The sequence below is a fragment of the Manis pentadactyla genome, chromosome 4, assembly GCF_030020395.1.
Source record: "Manis pentadactyla isolate mManPen7 chromosome 4, mManPen7.hap1, whole genome shotgun sequence".
NCBI classification, from domain to species: domain Eukaryota; kingdom Metazoa; phylum Chordata; class Mammalia; order Pholidota; family Manidae; genus Manis; species Manis pentadactyla.
Window position 1 is genome coordinate 15,885,912 of NC_080022.1, and position 25,482 is coordinate 15,911,393.

Consider the following 25,482-nt stretch of genomic DNA (forward strand, 5'->3'; position numbering starts at 1 on the left):
GCACCCGCTGGCCTGGAACCCCCACCCTGTGCGCTCACCGTGGGAGGAGCTGCTGCCCTGGATGGTGACAATGAGTGAGGTCTCCTGGGAGCCAGCACCGTTACTGACATGACACACATACTCGCCGGAGTCTGCTGGTGTCACCTGGGGGATCCGCAGCCGGGAGCCCACGATCTAGGGCAGACAGGTGTCCGTGGGTGGGGAAAGCGCCCCCACCCCTCAGGCACTGCTGCTGTCCCCCCTGCTCCAGGGTCCTCCCTGCCTTGCCTGGGCCGGCCCCCCTCCCCCTCCCCAGCCTCCTTCAGAACTCCCTCGGTGGCCTTCCTGAGGCTCTGGGCTGGGTTAGACAGTCCTCTAGCTTTGCACCCGCCACCCCTGCAGGAAGCCCATGGAGGCCCTCCCGGTGACGCCACAGGGCCCTGCTGTCATATGGCATGTCTGCCTTGCCCTCTAGCCGGTGAGGTCCCTGAGGGCAGGCACCTGTCTCATTCCATTGGGAGTCCTTAGTGCCAGGCATGGAGCAGGTTCTCAGGGAAATTAATAAGTGAGAGAATCATAGAATGCTCTGTTAAAATACAGTATCCATCTGAGGCCAGTGGGATTTATCTCCACATTCTCAGCACTGGTCTAAGGCCCTTCCAGCAAGAGTGCTCAATGGTTGTTGAATGACTGAATGAGCACAGAGGAGGTGCTGAGGGCCTTTCCTTATTCTTGTCAGGGCTGGTGCACTTAGCTTTTCCTTCTCTGCCTGCTGGCTCCATACCTGGTGTCGGCTGGGTAGGCTGCCTCCACGCTTATACCAGGTGATGGTGTGGGGGGTTTGGCTGGCCACTAGGCAGTTGAGATCCAGAGTATGTCCATTGGCCAGGGAGGCTGAGGAGGACTCGATGCGGACAGGGTACATCACACCCTGGGCTGGGGGGGTGAGATGGGAGGCAAGGTGCTGGAGCCATGGAGGGTGAAGTGGCCCTAGCAGTCCCCCACCATTTGCTGTTACTCCTGAGACACGCACTGTGAGGACCGTGGCGCTGCTGGATCGTGATGAGGACTGAGGCTTCCTGGGTGCCCGAGCCGCTGACCACACGGCACACATACTCCCCAGAGTCAGCGGGAGTCACATGGGGCAACCGCAGCCTTGAGCCATGCACCTGGGAGGGGCAGCAGGGAGGCATGCTCAGAGCCAGGCGCCGGGACCACCGCCAGGCTCCTGCCCCCTTCCTTGGGCCCCCTCCCAGCCTGGCCCAGCCAGCTGGGGCTCAAGGGAGGCTCTTCTGTGGAGAAGCACCATTCACAACCCTTCAGTTCCCCTGCCTCAGCGTCAGGACTGGGTCCACAGGGAGGAAGTGGGGACCAGCATTTAGTGACATGCTTGGGGCAGGTGAAGTAGGCAGTGTGAGCTCATTCGACAGACATGAGGATCAAAGAGGTCAAATGCTTGGCATAAAGTCACATGGCAGAGCAGCATGTGAGCTCAGATATGCCTGGATGAAAGGCTGTGCTCCTTATACCACCGTCACGGGGGTCCTTCAGGGCCCCCCAGCTCCCCACCTCCTACCTGGTGCTGAGCCGGGAGGCTGCCCCCGCGCCTGTGCCATGTGATCTGAGCGTGGGCCTGCCCAGCAACCAGGCAGTTCAGATCCAGGGTCTGCCCCTCAGCCACATGGGAGGACGATGACTCAATCCGGACTGGGGGCGTGACACCCAGTGCTGGGGAAGAAAGGCAGGGGGTCAGTCCCAGATGGGAGGGGAGGAGAGCTGGGTGTGGTAAAGGAGGGCTATTGGTCTCATGGGCTCCTGCTACTGCTGGATGGGGAGCCTCCCCTTGCTGGGTCCCTAGCCATGCTTTCCCACAGCACCACTCACCAGGCACAGAGCCTGCAGGCTCTATGGTGACCAGGACAGAGGCTTCCAGGGGCACCAAGCCGCCCACCACGCGGCACACATATTCACCCGAGTCGACTGGGGACACCTGGTATAGTCTCAGCAGTGAGCCATGGGTCTGGTGGAATGGAGGTGAGGTCAGATGGGGCCCTCGCCAGGACCCTTGCCCCTATAACCTGCATCCCAGCCTGGCTCTCTAACCCCCAAGGCCTGGCCATTAGCTGCATCTTGCTTAGGGCTGGGGAATGGCCAGAAGGAGCCATGGAGAACGAGTCAAACACTAATAACATGGTCCAGCCATTCTAAGACACATTCTTTAACCTCTCTGAATCTGAAATTCTCCTTTCAGTAATCAATCTTACAATTACAAATAGCAGCTTTTTTTCCTCTTAGAGGTACATAAAATAATGGTGCATCTTGCAATCAGTGACATCCTAAATTCTATAAAATACAGTAATAATAGACAATGTATTGTGGTATAACAGCTCACAGCACTTTCTATGAGCCAGAGCTCTGAGCACTTTACACATATATTAATTCACTTCATCCTTAAGACAATTCTTTAAGGTAGGTACCATTATTACCATTCTATAGATGCTGCAACTGTGGCACAGAGAGATTAAATAACTTGTCCAAGGTCACAAGCTCAGTGGTGGAGGTGGCATTCACACCTTGGCTGGCTGCTCCTTGAGCCTGGGTTCTAAACCGTGGCACTCTACAGCTGTGTGATAGGGTTTAAGGCTTCCCCTGTCTCAAGGAGCTTCCCAGCCCTCCTCATCCCTGACCTCCACCAAGGGGCCTCCCTCCCATCTTCTTCTTGACTAGTCATCCTCTTGTCCTGTACCTGATGCCGGACGGGGAGGCTGCCCCCGCGCTTATGCCATGTGACCTGGGCATGGGCCTGCCCGGGCACCACGCAGTTCAGATCCAGGGTCTGCCCTTCGGCCACGTGGGAGGAGGAGGACTCAATGCGGATGGGCTGGATGCCACCAGGAGCTAGGGGAGAAGACAGTCACCCATCACTCCAGTCCTCTGTAGCTGGCCATGCCTGTCCCCTTTCTCTGTCCCAGCCCAGCCTGGTGGCCCCACTCACGGTAGGCAAAGTTGGCCCCCTGGGTCCTGGTTACTTTGACTGTGATGGAGGCCTCCACACCATTGCTGGCCCGGCAAACGTACTCGCCTGCATCAGCTGGTGAGGCCTGGAAGATGTACAGGCGGGAGCCACGGACCTGGGCAGCCATGGGCAGGGAGGAGTATGAGAGGGGGGCTTCCTAGAGCCCACAGACGTTCCTTACCTGGCTTCTCTGAGCTAGGAACCGCCAGCCCCTCCACCCGCTGTCCATAGCTTGGCCCGGCTGGCCTCCTCCCACCCTTCTGCCACTGTGTACCTGGTGCCGGGCGGGAAGGCTGCCTCCACGCTTGTACCACGTGACCTGGGCATGGGCCTGCCCTGCCACCACACAGCTCAGATCCAGGGTCTGCCCCTCGGCCACTGTGGGGGATGAGGTCTCGATCCTGACAGGTGGGACGGGTCCTGGGGCTGCGGGGAAAGGAGTGAGGGTAGTAGATGCTCCCAGAAGAGAGGTCAATGGCTGTCCCCTTGGGGCCACTTCAGCCTTGTTCTCAGGCCAGGCCCGTGTGTTGGGCATCGGGTGCCCTGGGTTTGATGTCCTCAGCTGAGGGACCCTGGGGGGGCCGCTGGGCCAGGGCTGAACCTTGCAGAAGGTAAGCAAGTGGTAGAGGGGAGGGGAGTTGAGGCTGGGAGAGAGGAGGAGGCAGAAGCAGAGGCCAGCTCCAGTGTGGGCCTCCTGCCCAGCCCCTGGAGGTAACAAGTGTCTCTAGGATCAGCACCTGGGACTGCTCCCAGCCTCCTGCAGCTTGCCCTGTCACTGGCAGTTACTCACCAGGGATGGAGTCAGCACTGGAGCCAGAGGCCTTGATGGTGACCAGGACTGAGGTCTCCAGGGGCCCAGAGCCAAGGACTACACGGCACACGTACTCGCCTGAGTCGGCTGGGGACACTTGGTGCAGCCGCAGCAGTGAGCCATGGGTCTGAGTGCAAACGGGGAGGGTTAGGAGGGGGCTGGAGTACCCCTACTCAACCCCTCCAGCAGGCTGCCTGGTGGGGGGGGGCTGCTGTACCTGGTGCCGGGCAGGGAGGCTGCCCCCACGCCTGTGCCATGTGACCTGGGCATGGGCCTGCCCAGGCACCACGCAGTTCAGATCCAGGGTCTGCCCTTCAGCCACATGGGAGGATGAAGGCTCAATGCGGATGCGTTGGGAGCTGCCTGGAGCTGGGGCTCCACCAGGAGCTAGGGCACACAGGGGCTGGTCAGGATCCTGAGCTCCTGGGCCCTAGTCCTGTAGCCCTGGGGCAGAGGACTCTGGGAGATGACCAGGACCTAGCTCGGGAGGATGGATGGCAGGCCTTCTGGGGCTGGGACTATGTTCTTCTGCCTCAGCATGGCCAGCCAGACCCCTCCGTCCCTCCTCCACCTCCAACTTGGAGTTTGAGGCCCATTTACCTCACTGTGATTTCTGATCTCTGATGAGCTGCTCTGGCCTACAGGGAACCAGAGGCTTTTAGTGCCCAGGCTAGGTGAACGGCTGCAGACAATAATGCTACAACACCTCCGACAGAGAGTGTGCCATGCGCTCACACCATAGTGGTGGTATTATCCCCATTTCACAGACGTGGAAACTGAGACTCCCAAAAGTCAAATAACCAGTTCAGGTTAATATGGGGCAGAGCCGAGATTTGAACCCAGTATGACTCTCAACTCAGTGTTCAATCCTGCCTCTACTGCTTCCTAATGAATTCTGAAAACAGCACACTCATCACAGAGCCCCGGGTAAGCCAGATCAACTTTATCCGCACCTTCAGTCCCCTCCCCTCATCTCCCTAAGCAGACAGTGGAGGGTCAAAGCCTGTCTCCAGGGCTCCCTTTTGTCCTAATGTCACCAAGGAGTACACAGGCACTTCCCTGGGGACAGCGAGGAGATCCCAGGGTTTCCCCACCTGGCTCCTACCTGGGGTGTAGCTGGGGCCTGAATCGGGGCTGTGAAGGACAGAGACGACGATGGAGGCCTCCTTGGGGCTGGACTCATTCTGCACTCGGCACACGTATTCTCCAGAATCAGCTGGTGAGACCTGGGGGAGCCGCAGCCGGGAGCCATGCACCTGGGCCAGGAGGGGGCAGAAGCATGGGAGCACGGGAGGGGGCTGTAGTCCCCACTCCCTCTGAGCCTCGGCAGGTCAGTCACCAAGCCCTCACTCTGAGCCCTCCATGCCGGAAGCTGAAGGGGGAGGGAAATAAGGGCTGGCCCTGCTCTGGGAGAGGGGCTGTGTGCGCAGGACCACCCCAGACCCACTGCCACAGGCTCAGAGACCCTCATACCTGGGAGTGAGGAGGCAGGCTTCCCCCTCGCTTATACCACGTGACCTGGGCCTGGGCTGACCCGGCCACCACACAGTTGAGATCTAGTGTCTGCCCTTCAGTCACAGAAGGTGATGAGGACTCAATCCTGACTGGCGGGGAGCTGGCACCTGAGGCTGGGACAGAGGAGGAGCGAGTGGGCCTCTGGGAGCCCTGGCTTGCCCTCCTCACTCCTCCAGCCCCCAGAGGCCCCGCACCTGGAAGGACGACCACTTGGATCCGGGCCTGGGCAGTGCCTGCAGGGCTGGTGGCCACGCAGAGGTAGAAGCCGGCGTCAGCAGTTGTGATGGCTGGGATGAGCAGTGTGGCGATGTCTGTGCGCTCAGACCGGGCCTGCCACACAGTGAGAAGGGTCAGCCACTGAGGGGCGAGGCAGCCTGGCAATGGCTAGCCAGCAAGGGGGCACGAAAGGTAGAGGCAAGCACACAGCCAAATTAAGGTCCAGTGGGGCACCCGGGAGGGCAGAGCCAGGTAGCAAAGCAAGAGGCCAGGATGCAGCAGACAGGATGTCTGAGCAGGCCACCATCTTGGAAGTGAAGGAACCAGAGGAGGAGATGGGGAGGAAGTAAAGGTGGGAGGGGCAGGTGGCAAGTGCTGGGATGGCTGAGCCTGTGGGCCTGGCTCCAATCCGTCTCCTCACCTGCGGAGGGAGGCTGCCCCCTTCCTTCCTCCAGCTGATGGTGGCGCTGGGCACACCTGCAGCCCTGCAGTACAGCCTGACGGTTCGGCCTTCGTGCACCTGGGTCCTCTCTGGACTCACCTGGACCCTGGGCCCGCTGCCCCCTGTGGACAGAGCCCTGTGAGACACCCCTCCGGGATGCCATGAGCTCCTGGTGCCCACCTGCAGGCCTGTCCTCTCACCGTGCACATGGAGCACAGCCCTAGCGACATGCTGCCCGGCGCTGCTGTGGGCACGGCACAGGTACTGGGCTTGATCCGAGAGCTGGACAGCGGGCAGGCGGAGGATGCCGCCGTGGATTTGTGCCTTCTGAGGGAGCTGGCCACCAGGGCCCCCTGATGGGGAGAAGTGGGCTCAGCACCCAGTGGGACTGCCATTGCTGGCCCCCCCAGAGGCTGTGGACCCCACAGCCTTGAGTTCTGCCCCTGGCCTCCACATGTGGGACAGCCCGGCCCTGAATGACATTCCTGCCACAGCGTCACCTGTCCACTCGAGCATGGGCGGGGGGTTCCCCGTGGCGCTGCAGCGGAACTCAGCCAACTGCCCAGGCTGCACTGTGAGCTGCGGTGGGTGGATGGAGACCATGGGGGCGGCTGGAGCGGCAGAGGCTGACAGGGGAGGAGAAAGAACACAAGGTCAGGGTAGGCCTTGTCCTCTGACCCACGGCAATGGCCTCCTTGCTGCTCTTTTTGCTGCCACTCTAGCCCTGATGGCCATTTGTCCACGGAGCAGCCAAAGAGGGCTTTTAAACCATCAGTGAGATCTTGTCACTTCCCCACTGCAGGCCTGTCCTTGGCTTCGAGTGCTGTTAGAATAAAAGGTGAATGCCTGCTATGATCTACTACGTACCATGTACACTCACCGAGCCCACACCTTCAAGCTCCTCACCCAGCCTCTCTCCCACAGCTCCAGGCATACTGCCTTGCCATTCCTCAAACACGTCAACATGTTCCTGCCTCAGTGCCTTTGCATATGCTCCTTCCTCTGCCAAGAACACTCTTTGCTGGCTCTTTAAGTGGCTGAACACCTCTTTCTTCAGGGCTCAGCTCAGATGTCACCTCCTCTGAGAGGCCCTCCCTGACTACCCCCATGGACAGTAGCTGTCCCTCCTCCTTCCTCCTTTCTTGTTTTCCCTTCATTCTATTCCTATTCCAGCCCCCCTCACCATGTATAATTAGGTTGTCTGTTCACTTGTTTCCATGCCTACTGTCTCCTTATGAGAAAATGCAGTGCAGGGGAGCAGAGCTCCTGTTTATCCCTCTCTCCAGTTTCTTCAGAGTTTAGGCCAGGACCTGGCACATTTCCCATTTTCTCAGTTGTCATCCTGGTGGGCATGAGGGGAGGCCAGGGCTGGGTGGTCAGGGAATGAAGGATGCACCTTGCACGTGCAGAGTGGCTGTGCCTTGGTCCATGGCGAACATGTTGGAGCCGGTGCACACATAGGTGCCCGCATCACTTGGCTGTACATTGCGAATGGTCAGGATGCCATTGAAGTCCATGGCGCTGGCTGGCAGTTTCCCATTGTGCAGGCGAGTCCACACCAGAGTATAGGCAGGAGACTGCAGGTGGGGCAAAGGGGATGGGGTGGAGGTCAGGGGTGGGGCTCAGAGAACCCACAAGACATCCTCCCAATGCCCACTCCCTGCTCTGCCCACCTTGCTCTTGGCTGTGCAGATGAAGGTGACATCGGCCCCAGGGCGCACGCTCTGGCTTCGCTGTTCCTCCACTGTCACTGTGATGGGCTTGCTTGGAGCCTCTGTGAGGACAGAAGGCCTCCCAGTAGGTTGGGTGCTGGCCAGACCCCTATCCTGTGGCCGCTTCCTCTCTCTGTCCATCATCCCTCTGGGTGTCACTTCCTTCCCAGGCTAGCTTTGATTCCATTCCACTCTCGGGTGCCTGCCTCCCTCATCCTGGCCAAACCCACCGCCCACCTTCTGCCAGCAATCGGGGGAACATCACACCCTGAGTCCACTTGGCCCCAGTGCATGATCACAGACTGCAAATAAGTTCCTAATGTTTCACTCTCCACTCCAACTGGTTTTCTCTGCCTGGTTCCAGTTTCTATCCTCCCAAACAATTTCGCACCTTCTGCCAACTTCTCCACCCTCCCAAACCCTGCTTCCACATTCATAGCTGATGGCTTCAACTCACACTTGAGAAAATTGAAACTACTAGTCAGGAATTTTCCCATTTTCTCAAATCCCCTTACTTTCCTCCTTCCTAGTCCCCAAAGGATGGGACTCTTTCCCCCTCTGCCCGCAGCCCTACCAGGACACCTTCCCAGACGCCCTCCCAAGGGCTTCCTCTCTTGGCTGTACACTCTCTGGCTACACCAGTCTCACCTCTCCCTCGGCACAGGATCATCCCCTCCATAGACAAATGTGTTCTAGAATTTCCCATCTCTGAAAGCACTCCCTTGACCCCACACTCCGTCTGGCTATTGCTCCATTTAGTGGCCTCACTTGAGAGCCCAGACTCTTGAAAGGGTTGTCTACACTTGCTGTCTACACTTATTGCCTTCCATGGATTTATTGCCTCCCTCCCATCTGGTTTCTATTCTTTCCATTGAAAACTACTCTTATCAAAGCATGACCTCCAAGGGTTGTTTCTCTTGTATCTGACTTCCACAGGGACCCTGGTGAGGCCAACCCCTCTCTCCTGGAGGCCCTTTCCCTTCTGACTCCCAACGGCCCACCTCCCCTGCCCTCTCCCAGCTCACTGGCGGCACCCACTCACTCTTATGGACTGTCCTCACTCTTCAACTTGCCATGTTCAAGTTGGAGCTCCTTGGGGCTCTGCCCTGGGTTCTGTCTTCAAGCCACACCCCCCCTGGGCAATTCCATCCTGCCCCATGGCTTTAAACACCTTCCCTAGGCCAACAGCTCCCCAACACATTTCCTGGCCAGGGCTTCTTTCTTGGGTTCCAGACGCACATACCCAAATGCCTGCCTGATGTGTCTGTGTAGCTGTTTCCGCACACATCTCAAACTTTAACAAGTCGTGATTCCCTCTGATCTGTTTGTAGCAGGTGCTGATGGTGCCCCACCCACATCCCCCCGCCATGTCACTTTAGAGCCCGCCTGCCTGACTCTTGCCAGCTGATGCATCTCTTTGCATGAAGCTTTCTTAGGCCACTGGAGACCACTGGGCCTGGCCATGAGGTGGGATGAAATGATATCCTGGAACAGGCCTCCATCATGACTGATCGGGGCTGGTGTACATATACCCCAGTTCCCTTGGCCCCGGGGCAGGGTGACTCCTAGTGAATGATTTACTCAAGTTTGTCAGTTTCCTTAAGCAACATTAAACAACCGCTCACTGTGGTAACTTGCTCAGTAACATGCCCAGTAATACACCTTCTCTTCCTGTCTCACTTCACCTCCCAAATAAACCCCTTGCAGGCACATCCTTGTCCCTCACTCTGCTCGGGCAGCCTAGTCTAAGACTCCCTCCCACTGAGCCTCTCTCATCTCAGGAAATGACAGCCCATTTGCCCAGCTGCTGGAGTCTAGACCTCTGGGCATGATCCTAGACTCTTCTCTCTCCCTTAATGACCACAATCAAATCCCACTAGTTCTGCCTCTAAAACCAGTCTCGACTCCTTCAGCTCTCTCCAGCTCCACGGCCGGTGCCCTCATCCAGACAACCACCATCCCCTCTGGAAGGTGAAGGGACCAGCTGCCTGTGTCCACAGTCTTCAGTCCAGCCCAGCACAGGCCATCTTAGGGACGGGGGCAGAAGGACTCACCAGTGACCAGCAGCTCTGCTCGGCTGGAATTGGCATGATGGAGATTACGACAGGTGCAAATGTAGACTCCCGCATCCGAGGGCTGGACACTGGGGAAGTGCAGCTCGGAGCCTGATGGGGAGCAGATGGCAGCTCATCAGTGCACATGTGCCCCCTCAGCCCCCGGCCTGTGTGTGAGGACTGGACCCCAGTAGGGCAGGGACAGACCTATGCCTCCCCTCTCCCTGGGTTGGCTCATGGGGCTGAGGGGCCTGAAGCCATGGGTACCTTGATGTCGCTGATGGGTGCTGCTGGGCAGGGGCCGCCCATCCTCACGAGACCAGTAGAAGTAGTGGGGTGGGCTCCCACTGACCTGGCACCGCAGGGAGTGGGGGCCACCCTGGGGTACTATGCTCCGAGCTGGTTGCACCTGGACCACCAGTGGGGCTTCAGCTGCTGGGGGAGTGACAGCAGAGGTCATTCAGAAGGGAGGTCCCCAGCATGTGGCATTGTCTCAGATATCTCTGCTCTCCAAAAGACTGGTGTGCGCCACCCTGGGCCCTGCCCCCCAGGCCGAAGATCTCCCAAACTCCCTAGGCTCCCTGCCTCACCCATTACCCTGATCCAAGGCCATGGTCCACTTACCCTGCGGCAGGCACCGGCCCCTCTGCACATTGGGGTTACCCACATAACCAGGGGCACATCTGTAAGGAGGAGCAGAGACCAGCTCTGTTAGGCCCTAGAGGACCCATGCATCATGGTGGACTTGGGGAGCCAGGAGCCCAGCGGGCTGCCCGGCGTGGGGTGAGGAGGCTCTGAGCTCTGGAGGGACTTCAGAGGCCAAAGAAAAGCCTCAGCACAGGGCCTCAGTGCTCTGAGAAAGGGGAGTGTAAGGGAACATCAGCAGGTTGCATAACGGGGGTGGTAGGACTTTTCTCTCCAGGGAACCATTCATTCAACAAATGTTTAAGAAACTCTGATGGTAGGTTATGGGGGTACACAGTGAGCACGAGGAAATCCCGGCCCTTATGGAACTCACTTTGTGGGAAACTGACACGGGAACTATGTAAATGAGAACGAGGGACATGTGTGGGGGCTGTGAGGGCATGGGGGCGAGGGGGGCACTAATCCAGCTCTGGGAGTCAGCAGGCTTCCCAGAGGGCATTCCGGAGCTGTTGTTATATTCCTCTGGAGCAGGCTGTACTCTTCAGAGAACTTATCACTGTTGGTAATGATACATTTGTATGACTCCTCACTGCCTTGTCTCCCTTTTAGGGGGTGGATTCTGGAAGGGCTGGGACCGAATCTCCTTTGTTGGCCACTTTATCAACAACACCTTGGCACACTGCAGGGCAGACAGTAGATGTTCAACAACGATGTGCAAAATGAGTGAATGAAGCTGAGCCTTGAAGGCTAAATAGGAGTTAGCCAGGAAGGTTTGAGGGTGAAGAATGTTCCATACAGAGGGAACAATACATCAAAGACCTGAACATTAAGAAGTCAAGAAGTTAGAGCCAGCTAGAGAGTACAGAGCTGGGAGTCGGAAGTGGGATGAGACCGAAGAGTAATAAGTATATACCAAAGTATATACATATATACGCTATAGTATGTTATATATACATACATATATATATAAGCATATACTGAAGTATATACAATATACAACTACTTAAGGGGCTTGGGCTGGCCCCAGGGCAGCAGGCAGTCTTGGAGAGCTTTTGCACAGGGGAGGGACATGATCCTAGTAGAGACTTTTCCGAGCAACACCATCCGGGACTCTGACTTAGCTGCCTCACACGCCCCCTGCTTTTCCCCCTCCTATTTGCATACTTACTGCTCACAGTACTGGCCGGTGTAGCCGGGTTCGCAGGCCGTGCAGCGGTACCCACCAGCTCCCAGGCTCTCACAGGTGCGGGAGAACCTGGGGTAGGGGAGGTAAAGGTCAGGCCATGGGACACCCACTTACCACCCTCCTCCCCCTGCTTCTGCCCCCAAAGCCAGTGCAGTGCCCTCCCCTCCCCAGTGGGACTTCCTCACTGGGCCTTGAGCAAGGGCACCCACATGTTCTCTGGGTTGGTCAGTGGGCAGGCACAGGGCTGGCAGTCCTCAGGTGTCCCGGCTGTGGCATCTCCATAGTAGCCAGGCGCACACAGCTCACAGAACTCCCCAGCGGCGTTGTGTTGGCATTGCTGTGAGGCACAAGGACATCAGCCCCTCGCAATTTGGCAAAATCTACCAAAACCTCTACAATCTTGTACTCCCTTGATCTGGAAATTCCAGTGTGAGCTTATCTTAACATATAATTGGGGAGGAGCACAAAGATTTCACTGCAGGGTGCTCATCTCAGTAGTGTTTATAAAAGCCAAATGCTGGAAACAATCCACAAACAGGGAACTAGATAAATCAAAAAGAATATCCATGCAAACAGCTAACAAAAAGGGTGGTGTTGACTGCATTTCTTACATTTTCCTATCTAAACACCTGTAACACCAGAGAACAGTGGAGCTATATACCTTGGTATGTGGGGGCACAGCTTTGAAAATACATGCTTCCTCACGAAAACATGTGAGTTTTATATTCTCTCCCAGAGAGGTCCATGTTTGTTTTATTAACACAGCCTGTTCCTTGCTCCATGGTTAGTGTGTGGGTCTGTCAACCACCCCTTGACCACATACTGCAGCGGGCTATACACACGCCACTCCGAAAAGGTCAAGTATGAAAAAGTATTTAATAATATGGAAAGTTGTTCATGAACTTGGGAGTAAAAAAAGTTGATTACCAAACTCAATTACGCGACGGTTCTTTGCAAAACAAAAGGCATATTAGTGCATGTAAATATTTGCCCAGAAAAAGAGCAAAGGAGCCCCATACTCTAATGTTGACAGTGCTGGCTTCCAGGTGATAGGATTACAGGGAATTTTTACTTTCTTTTTGGGTTATCTCTGTAGTTTGATTTTTCTACAGAGAACGTGTCACTTTGGTGATAAAAAAAAACAGCAGTAACTGAAGTTTTCAGTTATTCTGTTATTCCATAGCTCTGGCCACCCCACCATGCCTGCAGCCCCTCAGTGACCAGACCTGCTGGTCCAGGGGCTTTATCCCAGAGGCTGTGCCCCACAGCCTTGCCCTGGACATAAGCCCACCTTACCGAGCCCACCCCTCCCCATCTCACACTGGTATACCATCCAGGCCTGCATGCATCTTACCGAGCAGGCTCCAGTCTCTGGGTGGCACAGGTCTGAGTGGCCGTTGCATTCACACAGCTCACAGTGGCCAAGGTAGAGCCCACTCCCAGTGCGCGTGTAGCTGGGGGCACAGTCCTGCCAGCAGGGGGAGGGGTTGTTCTCCATCTCCAGTTCAGTCCCATCTGGAGCCAGCAGACCCAGAACCCACTCCCTCCATCCCTGCTCCAGAATCTAGACCCCCGGAGGCTCTGGAGGGGTGATCCCATGTCCAGCCCTCCTTGCTAGCAGCCTCCCTCAGGAGCCTTCCTCCCTGTCTTCATCTTTGCTTTCTCGACACTCCAGAGCTGGGGTAGAGTCTGCTCCCATTCTGCCTGGCTCCTGCAGCCACTTGGAATTTACTGAAATAATAGTTTTTCCTAGATGGAGAACCCTTCCTCACCCCCAGGGCTTTGTTCCTGAAAATTCTTCTGGCAGAGTCTTTATTGAAAAACTTAATCCCTAGTTGGAAAAAGAGAGGTCGAGGGACGTCAATTTGGAACGAACTCATGAAAATCTACAACCATGGCTGCGTTCCCTAAGTGAAGGAGGCAGCACGTATACAACCAAGGGTGATTCACACATTCTAAGTGAGGAATCATGGGTTCTGGAGACAATGAATTTCTATTCACTACCCCTTCTTTGAAATCTCTCCAGGACCCCTTCTCTGACCATTTCAAAGGGATGTTTGTAAATCTGTTTTCCTTCACTGCAAAAAGTATGCACCTAGGATGCAGTTTCCCCCAGGGGTTCTCTTTCAAAATGTGTTACATTTGATAACCAAGGGCTGTTAAATTCTTATATTTGGATTTGAAAGTTCTTGTGGCCACAGCAAAGGTGCACAGATGTAAAACTGCAGAGATGTGGGCTTCCTGCTGGGAGTTTCTGAGGCTGGGGGCTGGCTGCTCCATACTTGACCCCTCTGCCGCCCACCTGGCATTGCAGCCCTGTCTCGGCTGTGCCAGGGATTCCTCCTTCTTCAGTTCCACAATCACTCATCAAATGTCACTGGCAGCCTGCTGTGGGCCTGGGGATTTGGTGGTGAACAGTCCTCTCAGGCCCTGCCCTCACAGAGTTCACGACCTCCAGCTGAACCCTGCAGATGCTTCTGGATTCTCTGCCACTGACAGTCCTCTGTTCCACCCCTACTGTGCTTCCCTCCAAATGGACTCCCTGTCTCTCCCCTTGCCCCATCCATCTCAGTCACCACCGACAGAGAAACTTTCCTGGGGCCTGGCTCTGCTGGAAGCACTGCCTCGGCAGCCTGCCATTCCCCACCAAACAGCCTTGTTCCAGGCCTGAGGAAGAAAGAGCGTCCTGCTCCAGCTTCTCAGGGCTGACCATTTTCATCGCAGGCTACTTCCTTTTGAGCTTCTGCTTCTTCTGCCCTCTTGCCTATAATCAAAGCCTGCTCCGTGTAGTTCATTTCCCTAAGGCATTTCCACGCTCTGCTTTGGGCCAGAGTAATTTGTGTCTCTGTATTGTCAGGTGGATGCCCCGAGAGCACAAGCTGGGTCTGACCCTCCGGAGAGTGTAGCTGTGTGCCCTTGGGTAAGTCACCCACCTTTCACTGTCTGTTTTTTTAAAATCTGTTAAAAGTGGATAATCACACATCTCTCAGGGTCATTGCAAAAAATAAATAAGATATTGCGGGATACCTTAAAATTATGACAGCAATCCCAGGCCATGGAAATGCCAGTTGACCAGCTGTTGACACAGCTGTGCTGGGACAGAGGGGTCTGGGCCAGCCACACTCACCTGGCAGGACAAGCCGACATAGCCTGGGGGGCAGCGGCATTCCTCCACCTCAAGGGCCCGCGGCCCCTCTGAGGGCCCTGGCTGGGCGACCTCCAGGCTGACCGCACTGATGCTGGCTGTCAGTGGCATCGAGGAGAACGTGGCCCGGACCAAGAGCTCGTCCAGGTCAGCCAGTGCCATCAGGAGGTGCTCACGTGTAGCTGGCTGCCCATCAGGCCGGCGCCAGAATTCCTGGGTGTGGGAACAACAGCCAACGCAGTGAGGGGTGCTGGGCCTCATGTGCTGCTCCTGCAGCAGCCCCCTTTTCCCCCCGCCTCCAGCTCCTGCTTCCAGGCACTGGCCACGGATGTGAGGTGAGCACAGGGAAGTGAGAGGCAGGGGTACGCAGTGTCAAAGCCAGGCTCCAAAGCAGGGTGGAGGGTTGGAGAGGGTCAGACGTGGTGGCCAGGTACAGCTCACCTCTCGGAAAACAATCTGGTGGCTCCTCCTCTCAGGGCCCTGAAGCACCGGCTGGGAGGCCACTAGCATGATGTTGTTGCCCTGGGGAGATACCAGAGGGATTGGGAGGGGCACTGAGGGGCTCTTGGGGACAGTGGGGTCCCCCACCAGTCCCACCCTCCCATCTCACCAATCTCCCAAACCCATGTGCCTAAAGGAATCAGGTACATGCCCACTACGTCCTTCTCCCAGCAGCTGAGCCTCTGCCTGGGTAGTGCCCAGTCAGATGGCAGAGTGGAGGCATGGGCCTAACCCCCTCGGCGCACGCCACGTCAGCTGAGCACTGGACTGAAGTACCGCAAACATTGAAGGCGTCCCCTGACTTCCACCTCCCCCTTCTGCCGCCTGGCATGGCACCCTGCACGTACCGTGATCTGGACATCAGGGTCGGAGAGTGGGCTGCTCTGCGCCCCTGCTGTGTAGGAGAGGGTGTATCGCAGCTTCCCACCATAAGCTGCAACCTGCAAAGAGTCCTGCAGTCACAGCCTGACTCTGCCTTCCTCTGGGGTGTGGGTGACCCTCCAGGAGAGGGGGCAGAGCCTCTCGAGGACATTTCATACCTGTGCTGTCCCCTCTACCCAACCGGAAGCTGGTGTGCATGGCCTGTAGTTGCCAAGGAGACAGGACATCTCTCGGCTCCTTCAAAGTCTCAGACCTGGTGGCGGTGTCCTGAGAAGCCTCTTTTCTGTGTTACGGGGTTCCCCATTTCCCACTGCCTGACAATCCAGCAAGCAAGCTCCAATTCCCTTTTCACTTGAAGGAACTTCCCATAAAGCAAGGGGTAATGACAGTGACTATGCTGGGAAGGTTGCAGAAGGTTCAAAAGTTCTCAGCCATGGGGGTGGGGTTGAAGGTGGCTCCTCAGAGGCCTCACATCCCAGGCAGGTGGGTCTTGTTTGCTCAGAATCCCCCCTAATGCAAACAGCTGCCCTGGTTTTCTTGAAAGGAAACTATGTCCTACATGCAGGCCATGTGGTCTGAGGGGCCCACCTACCCCTCTTTACTGGAGACATGAGCCAGGTGTGGCCAATCTGCCCAACCCACCCATCTCCCTCTCCACTCCACCAAGGATGAAAGCGTGGACCTGGCATTTCTGTTCTTTCTACTGGAACAGAGAAACACCCTTTACTAGTCAGACTGGAAGCTGGAGAATGACGCCAACTGAGATAAAGTCCTAGTGAGCCCCTGGATCCAGCCATGCCTGATAGCAGCTATCTTGGGGACTCTGTTGTAGCCATGCCAACTGGACCTGGGTTTCCTATTGCTCACAACTGGAAGAGCCCTTCTGTTCGCCACGGGGGGTTTCACACGGGCATCCGAGGCCACAGCTCGGCCTCACAGGGCTTTACAACTTTCCTTTGCCACCAGGGCAGATGTTCAGATCAATATCACCCTGGGTCAGCCCATTTGTTCATTTGTGTGTTCATTCAGTTGGTGAGCATTTATTAAACACCTACTGACTATACCAAGCCCTGTGCTACACGTGCCCTGAGGATGACCTCCACAAGCTCAGGGTGAGGTAAGGAATTTAGGGGCACAACCAGATAACCATGAAACTGGCTTCCTATTTGCTTTGGATACTAGCAAGTTCATTGCCTTCTCTAGGACCAAGCTGCAGTGGAGTACAGCAGGGTGGCTAAGGGGGAAGGCTCTGCAATCTAAGACCAGAGTTCAAATCTAGCTTTATTGGCTGGACAGCCTTGGACAAGTCACTTAACCTCTCTGAGACCTACTTTCTTCATGTGGAAATGGGAGTAAAAACAGTATCTACCTTGAAGGGTAGCATGGGATTAACACAGTGTAAAATACTGAACTCAGCACGGTGCCTGCTGAGCTTACAGCCTCGAGGCTGGCCAACACCTAATTACACCCAGTTCCACCCTTGGCTTCAGCACATCTTTCCTATCCTCATTTCCCCCTGGCCTAGACTTGCCTGCTTCTCTGAGTATTATTTTCTTGCACATTGTATATACTCTAAAGAGGCACCCTCTGTTGTTTCAGAACAGGATGGAGGCAAAGCCAGTTCTAACACTAATGCCAATGTTAATAAGAAGGATGGTGATGCCAGTGGTGATAGGAATGATGGTCAGACTAACAGTGAGCTCTGCGAGTCAGGGTCTTCTGCCTCTACACAATACAACACACGGTAAATACTTAATGAATGCTTCTTGAATGAATCAATGGATGAATGAATGAATACAGTGTTAAGAGCAAGGTCAGTGACCTAGAGAGAAGGTAGAAGGAGCCCAAAGAAGGGATGTCTTATCTCCCAGGTAAAAGCTCCTCTGCCAGGGGCCTGTGGCCTGCTGGAGGGTAAGAGCTAAGCTGGGTTTAATCTCAGCCCTGCTTTGACCTGAACATGGGACCCCAGGCAAGCCCCTTTCCCTCTCTGGGCCTAGGTCTACTCATATGGGTCACAAAGGGCTTTGAAAAAGGACCCTCTGATATTTTAGGATTCAATGACACCCATTGCCCACCCCCAACTCCTTGTTACCTTGTTCCCCAGGAAGGCTGCGGGCAGCTGCCAATAATAGAGGCTTTCGGGAAGCAGAGAGAAGCCTTCATAGGAGAGAGAGAACTAGGACAGAAGGACAGGCGGTGAGTGAGAGTGGAGGGAGGGAGCAGGCTGGGGGCCAGAGGGCAGAGTGGTCCTGATGGGGTGGACCCAGACCCTGAGGGGTACCCAGGAGGGCAGAGGGATGGAAGTACCACCCCCACAGCTCAGGTCCTGGCCTTGCTCTTTGGACAACCTGTCCCCCTTGCATGGACCTGGGCCCCCCAATGACTCTTGCTGGGCATGCTTTGGGTTGGGGTCTCCTCACATCTGGCGCATGCCTTTTGCAGGCCCCACAGTGACTCACATGGCACACCAGAAAACATTTTAAAATTCAGTGGCTATTTTAATGTGCATTTAAAAATGTATCACTAGCGTAACTGAGCTGGTGTATGACTGACTTAAAGAAAAAGGTAAAGTAATAATAGTTCAGGAAGTGTGCAGAAACAGCAGAATTTGTGAAGTTGGTTCAGAAACAACTGAAGTCTAGGAAACATGAGTGGGGGTCCCTTGGCGAGTAGCCTGACACATACCTGGGAGTGTGCAGAGGAAGACAGAGAAGCAGAGGGGGAGGAGGAGGAGGCATGTGGATCTGCTGTCAGAGCAGCTGCAGGCTGGCTGCGGGGCAACAGCCCCTGCGGAGGGGGGTGGGAGTGGGCAGCAAAGCTGGAGAGGAGCTGCCAGATCTCAGCATCTATCCGCCTCTGGGCCTCATCCACCTGGGGGACCGAGAGGGGGAGGACAGGAAAGGAACAGAGAAGGACAGAAAGGACCCCATGAGGCTTTGCCATCCCCCAGGCCACGCCGGGCTCAGCCAGCCACCTGCTTCCGGGCTATCTGCTCACAAGTGCCAATGCCTGATGCTCTGACCCTTGTCTCCACTGCCCTCTTGCTACCTTCTTCATGAGCCTGCTGAGGCTATCCCGGGGTGGGCCCAGCTGACTATGGGGAGAAGCCCATACAGGAGGTGACCCCTGGGAAGAAAGGGGCAGACAGCTCTGTCCAGCTCAGGCTAGAGGGGCTGGAGGGAGGCCCACAGGCATATGTGGTGAGGGAGGCTGCTCTTTGGGCCTTACGCTCCATGAGTGCCCACGGTGCCGGGCCAAGCCATTCACAGCTCCGGAATGCCTCCCAAGGGCAACACTGGAGTGGACTGGGCATCAAGCCGGGGCCTAGCCTGGCATGGGGGGAAATGGCTCAAGAAGGCCAGGGCCTCGGCTCAAGGCTCCTGCTTGGATTATACTCTCAGGCCTCCTTCCCAGGGCCCCAGACACAGCCTATCCCAGCCAGGCCCTGGGTTACCTGTGATAGCCGCTGTGCCCAGCCCCTGCTCTCTGGGGGCCCCAGGATCCTTCCAGCTGTCACAGCTGCCCGCAACTGCTCCTCTGAGAGGGACGTGTGGTTCTGACGGGTGGAGGGCACAGGCCAGCTCAGACCACCCAGGGCCCCAGAGCTGGAGCCCTGAGGAGTGTTTTCTCCCCGTGGATATGGTGGCCAGAAAGGCTCACACTGAATGGGGAGAAAGATGCAAACTCCCCAGTCTAAGTGGCACACGGGGGTTAATTCCAGGCCACTGGGAGGACATACGCACACAGGGTTAACATGAGGTTGGAGGCACATACCCCTCCTGGCTCTAACTCCTGTCATCCAACGCTTGGGCGCAATAGCACCTTGACCGTGGGGCCATCGGGCACCACCTGGGTTCATGCAGACCCTCACTGCTTTGGGCACTGGGCTGGGGCTTCCAAGAACACACCATGCCAAGTCATAGCTTCACACCACTCAGAGCATGGGCCTACCTGCTGAGCCCGGGGCATCTGTGTGAAATAGGCCTCCTGCTGTGGGGTGCAGGGAAACGCCAGGAAAAGGAGTCAGAGAGAGGTCTGAGGGCCACAGGACAGGGCAGGAGGAAGGCAGACAGGGAGGCCAGAAGAGGAGGAACTCGAGAAGGGAGGAGGGACTAGAAGGCAGTCAGACCTGGGAGAAGACTAGGCTACTTGGTTCTGTCCAAGAAACAGGGACCGGGCAGCCTGAGAACCACCCCTCCTAAGTGTCCCTGGCCTCCCTGGGACCCAGGGCATGGGCACCCATCTACTAAAGCACAGGTCTCAGCCGGCAGGGTTCTCCTGTACCAAGAACCGCTTTTCCTGGGTGTTACTGGGTGGTCTTGACTACTCAAGGAACACATCTGGGCAGGCTGCCCTGGAGTCTGCTCCTAAAACCCTGTGCCTGTAACACCTCCCACTAGACCGTGACTCTGAGTAGCAAAGAAACATTCACCTCTGGCACATGCGGTATTGAAGGATGGCCTCTGACCTGGTTTGGATCCCCCGGGGTGCCACCTGGCTGTGGGAGCTCAGGCTTACCTGCGCTCTCTAACCTTAGAGTCCTCATTCATGTATCAGGGCTGTAGGAGGACCCCACCCAGGCAGTTGTGATTTATGACATGTACAAGTGCTTGGAACAGCGCTGAGCACAGGGTAAGAGCTCAATGAACTTGACCTATGATAAGAACTATTACTATGTCCAACACCAAGCACAGAGGCAACAGCAGAGATGAGAGGATTTTGAGTGAGCAAATGAATGAAATTGAAACTACCTTGCATAAGTCCTTGTGTGTCCAGGACCTTGCCCTGGGACCTGTTTGTTGACTAGCTGCATGAAAGCTAATAATCATTAATAGGTAAGCACTTATTCCGTGGCAGGCATGATCTCTAATCCTCCCAGCCACCCTGGAGCTGAGGTTTATCGAAAGGCAGCCAGCGGTAAGAGGCAGAGCTGGGTTTAGACCAAGGCCTATCTGACCCCAAAGGCACACACATAACCACGACGTGGTCAACACCTTCCTGTTGGCCCGGAGTGCTCTGAGGTCAACGTGTGTCTGAGGCCCCGGTGGCCCCAGGGCTTGGCAGGGGCCTGGCTCAGAGCTGGTGACTGGGGAGGGCCTGCAGCCCCCACCGAGCATCACACCTTGTCTCCTTGGTAAGTTTCCGGCAGCTGCCAGTAGAAGGACTCATGGCCAAGGTGGGCAAAGTTGCCAAAAGAGAGCTGGGCCCCCTGGGGCACGGGTTCCACGGTGAAGCCTCCCGTCAGGCGGCTGTTCCGCTGTGGGTTCACCAGGGCAAAGCCTTGGAAGTCCCCAGGGGCAAAGTGGGTGGATATCTGGTAATAGAAAGAGGATGGGGTGTCAGCCAGGGCACTAGGGCTGGTACCTTGGTGGGGAAGGGACATGGGAGGGCATTATGGTTGGTAATAGGGGGTTGCTGAGATCAGGGCTAGGACAGAAATAATGGGGGGATGGGGACATTTGGGGGAAGGAGGGTTTGGCTCAGTGCTGACATAAGCAACACTGGGGGCACGGGGAGGGTATTAGGGTAGGAGTGAGGGTGGCTGGGATCTGTGCTTACATGGGCAATAATGGGATGGGGAGATGGTTGTCTTCATAGGCAGTGGTGACCCTGCTTGGCCAGGCTTCTGACCTGCTCCAGTGATGACCCAGGCCGAGGCAGGCACCAGGCCCCGGGGCTGGGTCAGTGTACAGGCTCTTACCAGGTGGCGGGTGTAGGAGGAGCTGGCACACTGCTGGGTGATACCCATGCAGAAGCAGGGCAGGCAGCCATCGGAGTTGCTGGCGCTCAGGTGGAAGTGGTGGGGCCGGCAGTTGCTGCAAGTGAGGCCTTCTACCTGGGCCTGTGAGGATGGATGGAAGGGTGGGTGCGGGGAGCTAGGTGGGTCTCTTGCACCTCAGCAACCTTTGAAGCCAGCCTTCCCAGCCACTTCCGGCAGTTCTGAGGAGCCCCTGCTACCCCTATGCCTAGGTCCCCAGCTCCCGTCAGATGCTGCCTGATTTCCCACCAGTCTCCAAGCTGTGGGGCAGAGATGGGATCTCTGGGGAAGGGAGGTAGGGCACAGGGTTAGCCCCAAGGGTATGGTGAGAAGGAAGGCCTGGCAACAACTGTGGCTGCGGTTCAGGGCCTCGCCGAAGGCAGGGGGTTTGGACTAACCTTGCACTGACATTGACCAGCTGTGTCACACTGGCTGCTGACGCTGCCCTGGGGGTCGCAGCCACAGCCGATGGGCTCTGGCAACTGGCCGTCTCCTGAGGTGCAGGGAAGCCACAGCTGGAACCCGCCTCCAAGCACACCCATTTCCACCACCCTCTGGGCATCTAACTCACCACTGAGAGAGGGAGCGTTTATGTCTGAACACCTACCACGTGCACGCGTTATACACATTCACAGCAGCCCTCTGGGGTGGGTGGGCCTTTTTCTATCCTCATTTTACAGATAAAGAAGCTGAGACTCAGAAAGTAAAGTCACTTGCCCCAAAGTTCTCGAAGGGGAACAAAGGGTCTGTCCTAGGTCCTCCCCTGGGGGAGACTGGGTAGCCGGACCCCAGAGCCCTCCCCAACTACTCACTTCGGCATGGCTGGCCCTGGCTGGGGTTGCCGTAGTAACCTGGGGCACACCTACAAGAGAGAAAGCAGTGGGTGAAGGGAGGGCAGAATCACAGACTCCTGGAGAGGCTGCTGTGAGCTCAGGGCTTGCTGGGGGCTCCTGTGTTGGACTCAGTGACCTCACAGTGCTGGAAGGAACGAATCAACATAACTCACCCATTTTACAGATGGGGAGACGGGAGAAGAGCAGGGACCTGCCTTAGGCCATAGAGCCAGTGAGCAAGCATTATCAGACCTTAAACTCGGGACCTTCAGCAAGAATGAAGGCTTTTCTGAGAAGACCCTGGCTTGGTTGGGGCAGGGGGTGTCAGGGGCTGGGGATGATGAAGTACAAGCCCAGATCTCTGAGGGCCTTGAATGCTAAGCTAAAGAGTTAGGCTCTCAGGGAGGGGAGTTGATTGTCTTCTGGAGGCCTGTGTGAGTGGGTGGCTTCTGGCCCCTTCTGGGCAGGGGAGTTGGGCCCAGCCTGAGACCAGGGGAAGCCCCTCCTGCACACTCCCACCCTGACCACCACCCACCTCACCTCTCACAGTGACGCCCGCTGTGGCCTGGGGAGCATGCATCACAGGTGGCGCGGCCATCTGTGTCCAGAAAGCAAGTGTGGACGGCCCTGGGAACGTGGGGGGCAAATTTCCTATTAGAAGGTCAGCTCTTCCCTTAGGACCAGGAGAGAAGGGCAAGGAAGGGCAGGCACGTGAACTAACGTGCTCTGAGTGCCAGCTACATGCCAGGCACTGTGCTGAGAGTTCAGATGTATCATCCCCTCATTCACTTCTCACAAGAGGGGCCAAGGTGGGGTATATCATTATCCCCACCTTACAGACGGGGAAGTTGAGGCCCAGAGAGGGAAGTGTATCTTATACAAAGTGACACACTGAGGAAGCGGTAAGGCCAGGATTTAACCGCTGCCTCTGAGAAGGGCCTGGGAGGGGGCAATGGACATTTCAGGAAAGGGCAGGTACAGGAAGGGACTGGACGCACTGGCCAGTGGTAGGGGCTCCATAGCATGGGCATGGCTGGCAGTCCTGAGGCGTCCCCCTCTGGGCGTCCCCGTAGTATCCCGGCTGACACTGCTCGCACCGAGGGCCCTCTGTATGGTGCTGGCAGCCCTGGAGGGGCAGAGTGTGAGTTGAGGCTGGGCCCCTGGAAGCCACAGATCCCTGGGTTAGGAAGGAAGGAGGGTGGGACTTACCTGGCAGGCACCTGTTTCGGGTTCACAGGCCTCTGTATGGCCATGGCAGCTGCAGCGTTCGCAGGTGCCCAGGTAGAGGCCACTGGGCATGCGTGTGTAGCCTGTGTCACAGTCCTGGGGGTAGGAAGGTGGCAGTGGGAGGGTCTTCCGTGGCAGGGTCCATTCTGGGCAGGGACCACTGGGTGGCAGGGCTGGGGTGGGCCTGGGGAGGAGGGGAGAGCTAACGGAGGAGGAGCCAGGGAGCACCATGCAGGGGGCTGGCTGGAGAGGTGGGCTGGGCCCAGGGCTCACCTGGCAGGATGGGCCACGGTACCCAGGTGGGCAGGTACACTGTTCCACTTCCAGCGCAGGGTCCTGGCCAGTGTCCTCAGGCACAGCCACGTCCATGCTGATGCCAGACACCCTGGGAGAGCCAAGACCCAGCATGAATGAGCGCTCATTCTGTGCCAGGCATCCCTGGAGTCCTAGACACGATTGTTTCATTAATCCTCCCAACAGCCCTGCCGTAATGCTCTGGGGTCCCATCCAGCTCCCCAGCTGGGCATCTGCCCTGCCAGTTGTTGAGAGGGCTATGGTGAATGGCTTATACCTGCAACTTTCTCCAGAGCATGAACCTTCCTTACCCAGAGAGGTCAATCACCCCACTCCCCCAGGAAGACCAATGACAGAATGACCTAGGGTACAAAAGCGCCTTTGCCTCAAAGAAGGAAGCCTGTGCAGAGCTCCTTGGGGGTGGAGCTGAGGCTAGTCTTTACCTAAAACTGCTTCCTTGCCTGGCCATTTACCCCTCCTGCATGCCTCCTCCCCACTCAGGTTCTCCTTGTAAGCCGTGTGCACCACAATCCCCATCTTAGGCTTTGCTTCTAGGGAACCTAAGACAAGTCCTGTGATGGAGGCACTGTTATAATCTCCATTTTGCAGATGGGGAAAATGAGGCACAGAAAGGCCACAAAGCCTATAAGTGGTAGGGCTGGCATCTGGCTGTACTGCGTCCCACCCCGCTGCCTGCCAACCCAAGCCCCTCCGTCGTCCTGCCCTGCCCCAGACACCTGCTCTCGGCTGGCTGCTGGGTGTAGGACGCCTGGATCAGGATGGTGTCAATGTCCGCCAGTGCCATCAGCAGATGCTCCCGAGTGGCCGGCTGCCCATCAGGCCGCTGCCATGCTTGCTGCCAAGGGAAGGATGCATGTGCTGCAACCGCTGACTTCCTGGGATGCTGATACCCCTGGGGGAGAGGAAGCTCCTGGGGGTGCTGCTCACCTCCCGGAAGGGCACGGTGAAGGTGCTGGGTTGGCTGGGGCTGGGCTCCTGGGAGGTGCGATGTTCCAAGACGATGCCATTGCCCTGCAGGACCACCAACGGCTGCCCGTGCAGGGGTGTGGAGCCAGGCTGGGGCCGCTGGGTCACCGTGAAGCGCAGCTCTCCTCCATAGGAGGTCACCTGGGACACAGGGTGCACGGGTGCTCAGCTGAGGTGCCCATAGGCGGGCCCTGCCACTGCCCCCACCTCTTCCACGTCCTCTCCAAAGGCACTGGGACACTTCTGTTTCCAAGCCTTTGCCTGCGCCGTGCCCTTTCTCCTCCCACCCCCCCGCCTACCTTGTCCCCCCGGAAGCGTGAAGGGAGGCTCCAGAAGTAGGCTCCAGGCAGAAGGCTGTGGAAGGCGGATAAGACCAGTTCCCCGGGCGTGGGCGAGGAGATGCCCTGGCTGGTGGTGTGGGTGCCTGCGGTGTTGGTCAGGCTGAACTGAGTGGGCTCCTCGGAGGCCCCAAGCACCTGGGAGTGGGTGACAAGGCCAGGATGGGGTGGCGGCCTGGGACCAGCACACGGTCCCCCAGCCCAGGGCCGTGTTCCCGCCTCAAGCAGGTACCTGGGCGCGGCTCCAGGAGGAGCTGGTACACTGGCGACTGACACCCATGCAGAAGCACTTGAGGCAGCCATCGGGGTTGCGGGCGCTCAGGTGGAAAGAGCCGGCGACACACTCATTGCACAGGCGCCCTACCACGTTGTTCTGCGGGCACAGATCTGGGAGCTGCAGGATGGCCCATAGCAGGGGCTGCCTGGAGCTTCCGGCCTAATC

General features: G+C 56.9%; 1 protein-coding gene across 3 annotated transcripts in view; it reads right to left on the reverse strand.

The window, feature by feature from the left end:
* Positions 1-25,482, reverse strand: part of HSPG2 (heparan sulfate proteoglycan 2) — a 98,859-nt gene that overhangs the window by 21,180 nt on the left and 52,197 nt on the right. The window contains exons 22-63 of one of the 3 annotated variants that reach the window (XM_057499831.1): positions 25,273-25,434; positions 25,002-25,178; positions 24,664-24,843; positions 24,453-24,571; positions 23,695-23,806; positions 23,404-23,517; positions 23,193-23,320; positions 22,735-22,821; positions 22,174-22,223; positions 21,760-21,854; positions 21,305-21,445; positions 20,726-20,917; positions 19,058-19,159; positions 18,289-18,474; positions 17,696-17,779; positions 15,570-15,662; positions 15,163-15,243; positions 14,704-14,934; positions 12,931-13,044; positions 11,786-11,913; positions 11,559-11,645; positions 10,370-10,428; positions 10,013-10,180; positions 9,746-9,856; positions 7,653-7,753; positions 7,376-7,556; positions 6,480-6,605; positions 6,180-6,332; positions 5,959-6,101; positions 5,516-5,651; positions 5,280-5,434; positions 4,912-5,062; positions 4,024-4,193; positions 3,786-3,933; positions 3,270-3,421; positions 2,975-3,110; positions 2,726-2,877; positions 1,864-1,999; positions 1,556-1,707; positions 1,013-1,148; positions 764-915; positions 39-174 (exon numbers count right to left, since the gene is read on the reverse strand). In XM_057499831.1, the coding sequence (XP_057355814.1) occupies positions 39-174; positions 764-915; positions 1,013-1,148; positions 1,556-1,707; positions 1,864-1,999; positions 2,726-2,877; positions 2,975-3,110; positions 3,270-3,421; positions 3,786-3,933; positions 4,024-4,193; positions 4,912-5,062; positions 5,280-5,434; positions 5,516-5,651; positions 5,959-6,101; positions 6,180-6,332; positions 6,480-6,605; positions 7,376-7,556; positions 7,653-7,753; positions 9,746-9,856; positions 10,013-10,180; positions 10,370-10,428; positions 11,559-11,645; positions 11,786-11,913; positions 12,931-13,044; positions 14,704-14,934; positions 15,163-15,243; positions 15,570-15,662; positions 17,696-17,779; positions 18,289-18,474; positions 19,058-19,159; positions 20,726-20,917; positions 21,305-21,445; positions 21,760-21,854; positions 22,174-22,223; positions 22,735-22,821; positions 23,193-23,320; positions 23,404-23,517; positions 23,695-23,806; positions 24,453-24,571; positions 24,664-24,843; positions 25,002-25,178; positions 25,273-25,434 (5,617 nt within the window). The remainder of the gene's footprint in view (positions 1-38; positions 175-763; positions 916-1,012; positions 1,149-1,555; positions 1,708-1,863; positions 2,000-2,725; positions 2,878-2,974; positions 3,111-3,269; positions 3,422-3,785; positions 3,934-4,023; positions 4,194-4,911; positions 5,063-5,279; positions 5,435-5,515; positions 5,652-5,958; positions 6,102-6,179; positions 6,333-6,479; positions 6,606-7,375; positions 7,557-7,652; positions 7,754-9,745; positions 9,857-10,012; positions 10,181-10,369; positions 10,429-11,558; positions 11,646-11,785; positions 11,914-12,930; positions 13,045-14,703; positions 14,935-15,162; positions 15,244-15,569; positions 15,663-17,695; positions 17,780-18,288; positions 18,475-19,057; positions 19,160-20,725; positions 20,918-21,304; positions 21,446-21,759; positions 21,855-22,173; positions 22,224-22,734; positions 22,822-23,192; positions 23,321-23,403; positions 23,518-23,694; positions 23,807-24,452; positions 24,572-24,663; positions 24,844-25,001; positions 25,179-25,272; positions 25,435-25,482) is intronic. The other 2 variants (XM_057499832.1, XM_057499833.1) reach the window with 2 other exon arrangements.